The following is an 8,261-nucleotide window of genomic DNA, read 5'->3' as shown; positions in this document are numbered from 1 at the left end:
GCCCGGCCAAATCTAACTTTTAATACCAATATAGTATAAAAGAAATATGTTTGCATTCTCACCTATCCTATACTCAACCCTGCTATACCAGGTTCTCAATCCTTTGGAAATATGAAATGCTTTTAACTTTCCCTGACACCTATTTTGCATTTAAAGGCAGCTTTCATCCCAACTATTGGACATTTCTCCCAGTATTTATACTTTCAACAGAAAAATCACAGTCTTAGGAATAAGCCTAGAGTTTCGATCAGTAGTTCTCTGTGACTTTGAATCCTTATCTAGAATTCCAGAGGTCTAAAATAAGCATCTATAGCTATTCTAGGACTTGTACTACTTGTCTCTGCTTGTTAACCTGCCCTAGTTTAGTGAAAACTTTGCCAGCCTTCCTTCTATGAAAGTATTCACTCAGCTACATTAATGAAGAATGTTAACAGTAATCTGACTCAAGTTTTAAAAAATATTTTTCTGTCCTCCCTGTGCCCTTTATATCATAGAAACATACGGACAGGAAAAGGAAGGTAGCAACTTTAAGTCCCTATATGCTAGTTTCTGGAGAGAAACTACCCTATGAAAACACTGCATTCTATGTGCTTCTTAAAAAGAAAAGGTCAAAGATTCATACCTGTTTCATCCTTGCAGCAGCTCTATTTGAAAACAGAATAGATCTGTCTTTTTGGAAGCAGGACGGGCAAATCTCCAGGGCTCGACTGTAAGAACTTTCAGCTTCTATATAATCTGAGGATGATATGATAAAGGATGAACAGTCATTATGATTTTATTACTGATGGTATTATATTCCATAGGATCTCAGAATGCATAGTTTGCCATTCACAGGACAAAGATTTCAAATAAAAAGATAGTCACGGTCTATTAAGTTCTGGACAGTAAAAGTCATTCCCTCCTATCCTCTCTCTTTGAAGAAATAGTGCTGGCTTGTGCCAATCTCACGAGGTGTGCTTGGCAAACTGACAGATGAACCTGTTGTCAGTGAAGAGCCCTCAATACTCAGGAGTCCTAGCATGCCCTAGATGTTCAGCTTTCATTTGACTTAGCAGTTTAGAAAGGAGTTTTCAGAGGAGGTTAGGGAACTGGACAGATGAAAGAAACTAAACTCTGGAACCCATGGCCTGGGATCAAGAAAAAAATTCTATGTATACATTTTCATTAAGGCTATTGTGCTTTCATATATTCAACCTGGCTAAAACTGCATCCATGCAATGTTTGGAGAGAAACATTTTATGGAGCTAAAAGCAACAATGTAAAAATCAGTATTTAATTCAAGACTTTAAAAGAGAAAATGGTGGTAAATTTATATATTCATTGTTATATGAAGAATTACGGTCAGGATACTAAGAAAATAGCCTACTCACTCTTTTCTCAGGTTTGAAATATTTAATATTAACCTATAAAAGGATATGCTTTCAAAACTAGAAGCATTAGTTTCTAGTAGAAAAAAAGAAATGATAATTACTACACTAGGATATAAGAAAAAAAATTTTAAACCTGAAAATAACTAGGGAAAAATGTTAACACTCCTAGATTGCTGCAGCATATACAGCTTGAGATGTTGACAGAAGGCTATATTGTAAGATCAAATAGTTTCCCCAAATTATTGGAATGAACTCCCAACTTATTTCTAAGCAAATGTAGTAAATGTGAAAACACATGAAGAAAAAACATCTCTCTACTTAAGCTAGCCAAAGAAAAAAAGCACATAAAAGAGCAACACTTCTGAAGCAGTACGGACAATTAGGAAAAAAAAAGAGCAACCAAAGAACAGGCAAAGTACTTCCCTAGGCCAAACTGAAGTGGTCGGGCCTGTTGTTAGGCACCGCAGCAAGTGAGGAATGGGGACTTTCTCTTGCAACAATGCGGCAAAAAGCCTTTTATCATTCAAGGCTAATGTTTTCCAAAACAACAGCTGAAAGGTTTTATCCCTGATTTCTGGATTAATAGACAGTGGATTACAGAAAAGAAAAACTATGCCTGGGCCAACAGACACATGATAACTGGTCATGGTCGGCTAAAAACAATTTGGCCTGGTAAAAAACCTAAAATTCCAAGGTGCTGGGAAGCAACATTATATTGTGAGTAGTTTAGGTTTGCTAGTTGTTTCCAAAAGTTCTGTAGTGTTTCTTCACAGACTCTAAAACAGGATGAGGAGGCAAGATGACCAGACGTCAGTGCTAAAACTGTTATCTTACCTCCTTTCTTAAACTGCTCATTTCCCTCCTCCTTTAGTTTAGTGCTCTCTTCTCTTCTTTTCTGAAAGAGATCAGAGGATTATGTAATCTCTCATAATATTATTATAAATGAACCAAAAGGTCTGCTTTCTTTACACACAAGTGTATTTTATAGGCTGCAACTTACTTTCAAGGACTGGATCAGTTTCCCCTAAATCTCAAACAGTGACAGAGGAAAAACAGATGACTATCTATCTGGCTAATTATCAACTGTATTCTTGACGTTTAAAACACAAAACCTAGGTTTTCTTGGCATGTTCTTTGCTGTATATGTTTCTGTCTTTTGCATGGAATGCCAATTCAGGTGTCATTTAATTTCTATTCACTCAGAAATGAAACTCAATAACATACTCATTGGTTTGCATACCAGCGCAAATTCAAATTCTGGCTTCCACTACTTACTATAATAGTTGCATGATCTTGGACAGATTTCAAAATCTTTCTGAGCCTTAGCTTCTTCATCTAAAAAATGAAGCTTTAATAGTTTTATGGACGAATATTTAATGGATGAATATGATAATGTATGTAAAGCCTCCACTACAGTGATTAGCAAGGACTCAGTAAATATACACTGTTTTTTTTCTGTAAAAGTAGTAATTTAATACTGTATGGAGACATACAGTATGGTAGGAGAATGCATTAGGGGGACAAGCCATGTCTGCAAGGTCAGGGCACTGTGCTGTTAGCAGGCTAACTCAGGGAAATTTAAAGAAACCTAAATAAATCTCTCTTTACTTAGCTTCTTCAAACTCAGAAATTCACACAGATGGCCAAACACCCACCAAACACAAAGGCAGAGAGAAAGTTATCCTGCAAAGCAAAGATGACACGTGCTGAGTCTATGCATGGTTTCTTCCCAAACATCTTAACAACATGGTTGGCACAAGCCAAACTGGCAGAAGAGTCTGTCTGCCTGCCACTTTTGACAGAGCTTTTTTTTTTCTTTAAACAGAGAATCCCCTTTAATCCCTCCCTCCCTTTTCTTTGTTTTTTTTAAAGAGGTGAGGTCTCACCAAGTTGCCTGGCTGGAGTGTAGTGGCTATGCAAAGGCACGATCATGATGCACTACAACCTTGAACTCAGGGGCTCAAGTGATCCTTCTGCCTCAGGCTCCTGAGTCACTGGGACTACAGGCACACATCACCAGGTCCAGCTAACTTCCCTTCATTTTTGAAGCTTCTGATTAAATAAAAACTTAAAAGGGAGGAAATATAGTTAGCAGGGTATTTCATACACAGGAGAAGACTGGAGCCTGAAAAACTGGTACTCTTAACATTAGGAACCAAAGTGAAAATATTATTTCTCTGAAGAAGATTTGCGAATGTGCTATTGCTGAGATCAGGGTGTTTCACAAATGCCTTATTATTATACTGTGGATGAAACAGAGCACTTGATGAATGTCAGTAAAGGAACTAAAAGGTAAGTATAAACTGAATCTAATTTTTATGGTATCTACTATGTGCCAGACATGCAGCAGATACAAATCCTAATTCATTTAAGATATAACATATATGAAGAAGGGCTATTCTAAGGAAATTCAGAAAAAATAAAATGGGTAGTGGTGATGGTGGGAATCGAAATACAAGAATGTGGCCATATTTGCCTAGCACTATCCACAAGAGAGGTGCTCAGATGGTAATGATCCCCACTGTATTGTTTAGGGTTTTTGTATGCAAGCAAAAGACTACCTTAAGCAAACAATTTTAAGAGGTGGGTTTATTGGAAATATATTAAGGGTCACAGAATCAATGGGAGGCTTAAAGAACAGGCTTAAAAAACAGGTAGAACTCAAGGCAGCTCTGTTAATTCAAGAAGCAGAAAGTGTGAGTGCCTTTCTTGTGAGAGCATCTGGCCAGGACAGGGCTGCAATGGTAGCAAATAAATTCTAACCATTCCCTTTTCTTTGTTTTATTTGATCTAGATTCAAGGTCTTGGCTGGAAACATCCAGTAAGCCAAGCATAGGTCACATGACTTGGCTGTCAGAGAATGGAGGGATAGGGGCTACTGCCACTCAACAAGATTACAACACAGGAGAATTCCTCCAAACAGGAAGGGGGGTTGATGCTGGAGAGCCAAGAAAACAGAACAAATCCAGTCAACAGTTACTTGAAAAATGGGAATTCTTTAGAGAAGGGTAATTCATCAAGTTACTAGAGCTTAATGCTCATCCTTTAAGAACTTTCTATTTCCTCTGCTTTAACTCTAATCTCGAGCAACTTTCTGATCCATAATCTGTTCTTCAGAGTCAACTCATCAGGAATGCTCTATCAACAGATGAATCACTCAGACTGCCAGATGAGGCTCTTTGTGAAGTAAGTGTGTGTAAGGGAGTATGTGTTTGTGTTTTAGGAGACCAATCACTCTTTGGTAAATTTATAATATCAGGTTCCCAGTGGGCAAAGCCTAGATCTAACGTACACCCAGAAAGGACTTGCTGATAAAGAGCAGCCACCCTGAGAAAAGCTCACCATGTCTTTTTAACTAGGAGGACTAAAAGTTGAACTAGCAAAGTTAAGGGCTCCAGAACATAATTCTGAGGTTAATTATTCTAAGGAAGGCATCTTATTGTTTTGGCTGATAAACCACAACCCAGTGGCCCATTAAGCAGCAAACACAAGGAAAGAGCTGCTGCTTCCCTCTCCACAGATTGTATAAATTGAGGATTAATGCAATTATCAATTATCATGTTGAACATCTCCTTGGAAACAGCTAAAAACAGCACCTGAAGGAGAAAGTTGAACTACTCCCAGCTGTGCCAAGAGCTTTGTACTTGATCTCAGTACAAAGACCGGGGTTTATTCTGCAGCCTGAATACACTCTTTCTCCAAAGGATGACATGCATATTGTATTAAAATAATGTTACTGGAATTCAAGGACAGATTTTATAGTGTATGGGTCTTACTTAGCATGCTAAGTGCCAGGAGCATTTAAACATACATGAGCTGGTTGTGCTGCTATTCTGCAGCACCATCAGAGGCAAATCTTTCCAGGTTTTGTTCTATGAACAGAGGCTTCTAATGTGGTTAGGAGCCCTCTCACACGCCTCCACAATGCCTTTTAACACATTCTAGGGAGGCCTTGCAGGGAAACATCTGCTCTTGAATTGTACTTCTACAGAAATGGGATCCAAAGAAATTTTACAGAGCTCTACTCAGTACTCCTCCCCATCACTGAAACTCAGGGGGAATTAATGACATTATTCTGCATTGTAAATCATCATAGGAACTGCCAAGGAAAACCCCAACTAGACAATGCCCTCACCAAATAAAATTTATTTCAACAGTTACTACCACAACTGCAAACTTCTCAGCTTGGTATTCAAAATTTAGTACCACCTACACCATTATAGCATCTCACTGCTTAAAATCTGCTGTCACAAACACTAGCTCATTTATTTTTCAAGACAATTCTGAGAGGTAAGCATGGAGGTCTTTACCCATTTTACAGGTGAGAAAATCAAGATTTAGAAATCTCTTGTTCTTCATACTACATCAAACTTCTATTCCAACCTACCTAATCTATCTCATGTTACTATCCAACACAAGGCATCCCTTCTAGAGTCGCATCTCATTATTCTCTCTCAAAACTTACCATGCTTATTCTTCATTCCATCTGTTTGCTTATGCATCCCCACCTTGGAATGCTCTTCCCTATCCTCCTCCCAACTCCCCAAATAAAATTTTCCTTAGTTTTCAGTCTAGCACAAACCATATTTCCCTCCCTGAGCAACCCTTCACTTCCTTTCCCACAGGATCTTTCTTTGAATGCAGACTGTACATACTGCTTCTAATCTGGGAATTCAATTCTGCCTTACAGATTTTAAAAAAAAATTATAAAAACAATAAAAGCATTGTAAATAGTTTGGAATGTTACTTAATGCTTAAATGGTTTCATGGGTTTTAGAATGCTTTTAAGCTCTCAGACTTAAGCAAAAGAGGCTCCTGTGAAAGCCCTCCTATTCCCTCCTAGCCCCACCTATTCCCCATAGGACTCTTTTAGACCGTGTTCCAGGTACTGAGTTCCCCAGGATTTCCCGCTCAGGCATTCCTAGCCTACTTCCAGGATCTGCACGGGCCTTTCACTTAGGTCTGTCCTCTCAAGGGTGAACTTTGTTGCAGGTTTATATAATATTCCAGGTGCAATATTTTGTACTTTGCCTGCTCTAAACCTGGAATTGGCCATTTCTCCAAGGAATCCTGGATCCTTTTAGTGTGGAATGGTATTTAGAAACCAAGATCTGGGTGCTAGTGTGCTCAGTGTTACTAGGGTATTACTGCTTTTAGGCCCTCTCAGTGAAGAAATCCAGGAAACACATCTTTTTAAAAAAAAAAAAAAAAAACAAAACCCAAAACAAAAACCCCATGAGTACAAAGAATACTTATAAGTGAAATCCAACAACACAAGATTCTTCCTCACCTTCCCTCACAATGAAAATTCTACTTCTCAGAATAGCAATATATTTACTAATTTGCTCTATCCTACAATAAACAAGAGTTTCAAAATTACTATACAAATATCACTACCAACAATGAACCTACTATATAAAGTTCAAGGCTTCACTGTAGCTCTTTTTGACTTTAAAGGTGCCCAGAGTCGGTGTCCAAAGTTACTGAAATTATTTTTTTCTACATAAGTGATTTGTTATAGTTATGTTAATTTGTTTCTGTTTGTAGTCAATTGTTTTTTCTTCCTTTGTTGCCTGGGCTAAAGTACCATGGCATCAGCCTAGCTCACAGCAACCTCAAACTCTTGGGCTTAAGCGATCCTCCTGCCTTAGCCTCCTGAGTAGCTAGGACTACAGGTGTGTGCCACCATGCCCGGCTAATTTTTTTCTATTTTTAGTAGAGACAGGGTCTTGCTCTTGCTTAGGGCTCAGGCTGGTCTTGAACTCCTGAGCTTAAGAGATCCTCCCACCTTGGCCTCCCCAAGTGCTAGGATTACAGGCATGAGCGGCTGCACTAACCCTTGTTTGTAGTCAATTTTAAGGGTTTTTTTCTCATCCTTTCATTTAATTTAATATTTACACAGTTCAAGACTCAATACTGTGTGGAATTTCTGATGTGGCAAAGTAGGGAGGCTGCCAAATCCTCTTTCTCTAAAAACCAACCAATTATAAAACTAGACAAAATTATAAAAACCAACCATTGCAGTGCCCTGGAAATTGACTAAAGGCTTACAAAGCAACACTTATTCATTAAAAACTACTGAACTGCAGGAAAGAACCATGAAAACCTGTGGTGTACTTGCCAGGAACTGCTCCCACTCTTCTCCCCATCATTCAATGTGTAATTCCAAAAGAGCGAGGTAGGCTGTGAATAACCAGCAGTTTTGTTGCTGGAGGAAGTAGACTTGCTTTGGAGCAGAAAACAAAATAATCCGTGCCCAGTGGTGCTATTAGTCATAAGTAGCAATGTGAGTAGCAAGCAAATGGGGAAGGTCAGAGGTTTTACTAGTCTGAGGTTGCAGTCCCTGGTGAGAGCTAGCAAGGACCCATTGACTAGACAGAAATGTAATAGGGAGATATAGGAAGAGGCCATCACAGAGGTGCTTGATAAGCTCTCCAAATATCCCTGGCTGACTAGAGTTGGTGCACATGTTTGGGGGATGACTAAGAGAGTTGAAGCTATTCATATCCTTGTACCAACAGGAACCTGTGCACATGCACTGAGGAGACATGACGGTCCATCCAGCTGGGCCAGATATGAAAACTGCCTGAACTTTGAATGTGCTTCTGATTCCACACACAGATCCACACAGTGGGTGAGGCCTCACTGGTTTCAGGTGTTGAGCATAATCTATCACCACTTATTGATTGACTACTAAGCTATGCAGAAACAGAAACCCCAAGAAACCCAAGCTTAAAAGTAAAAATAAAAAACGAAAACAAATTCAACTGAGCAGAGCCATTAGTGGCCACACCCAACAGGGGAAATGGATTACACAGCTAAATCCAGGTAAATTACTAAACAAGTAAATAAACAAAATAGTAACTAAAAAAATAACAAGGGGCCGGGCGC

At 38.9% G+C, this 8,261-nt stretch overlaps 1 protein-coding gene across 1 annotated transcript in view; it reads right to left on the bottom strand.

Annotated features, from left to right (window-relative positions):
• The window catches only part of TTC1 (tetratricopeptide repeat domain 1), a 55,840-nt gene that overhangs the window by 37,311 nt on the left and 10,268 nt on the right, over nucleotides 1-8,261 (bottom strand). The window contains exons 3-4 of the mRNA XM_012644786.1: nucleotides 2,205-2,265; nucleotides 623-735 (exon numbers count right to left, since the gene is read on the bottom strand). Of these exons, the coding sequence (XP_012500240.1) occupies nucleotides 623-735; nucleotides 2,205-2,265 (174 nt within the window). The remainder of the gene's footprint in view (nucleotides 1-622; nucleotides 736-2,204; nucleotides 2,266-8,261) is intronic.

Source organism: Propithecus coquereli, unplaced genomic scaffold (assembly GCF_000956105.1).
Source record: "Propithecus coquereli isolate 6110/MARCELLA unplaced genomic scaffold, Pcoq_1.0 Scaffold220, whole genome shotgun sequence".
In the NCBI taxonomy this organism is placed as follows: Eukaryota; Metazoa; Chordata; class Mammalia; order Primates; family Indriidae; genus Propithecus; species Propithecus coquereli.
Note: the sequence above shows the minus strand (reverse complement) of the source record. Positions and strands in the feature narration are given on the sequence as shown.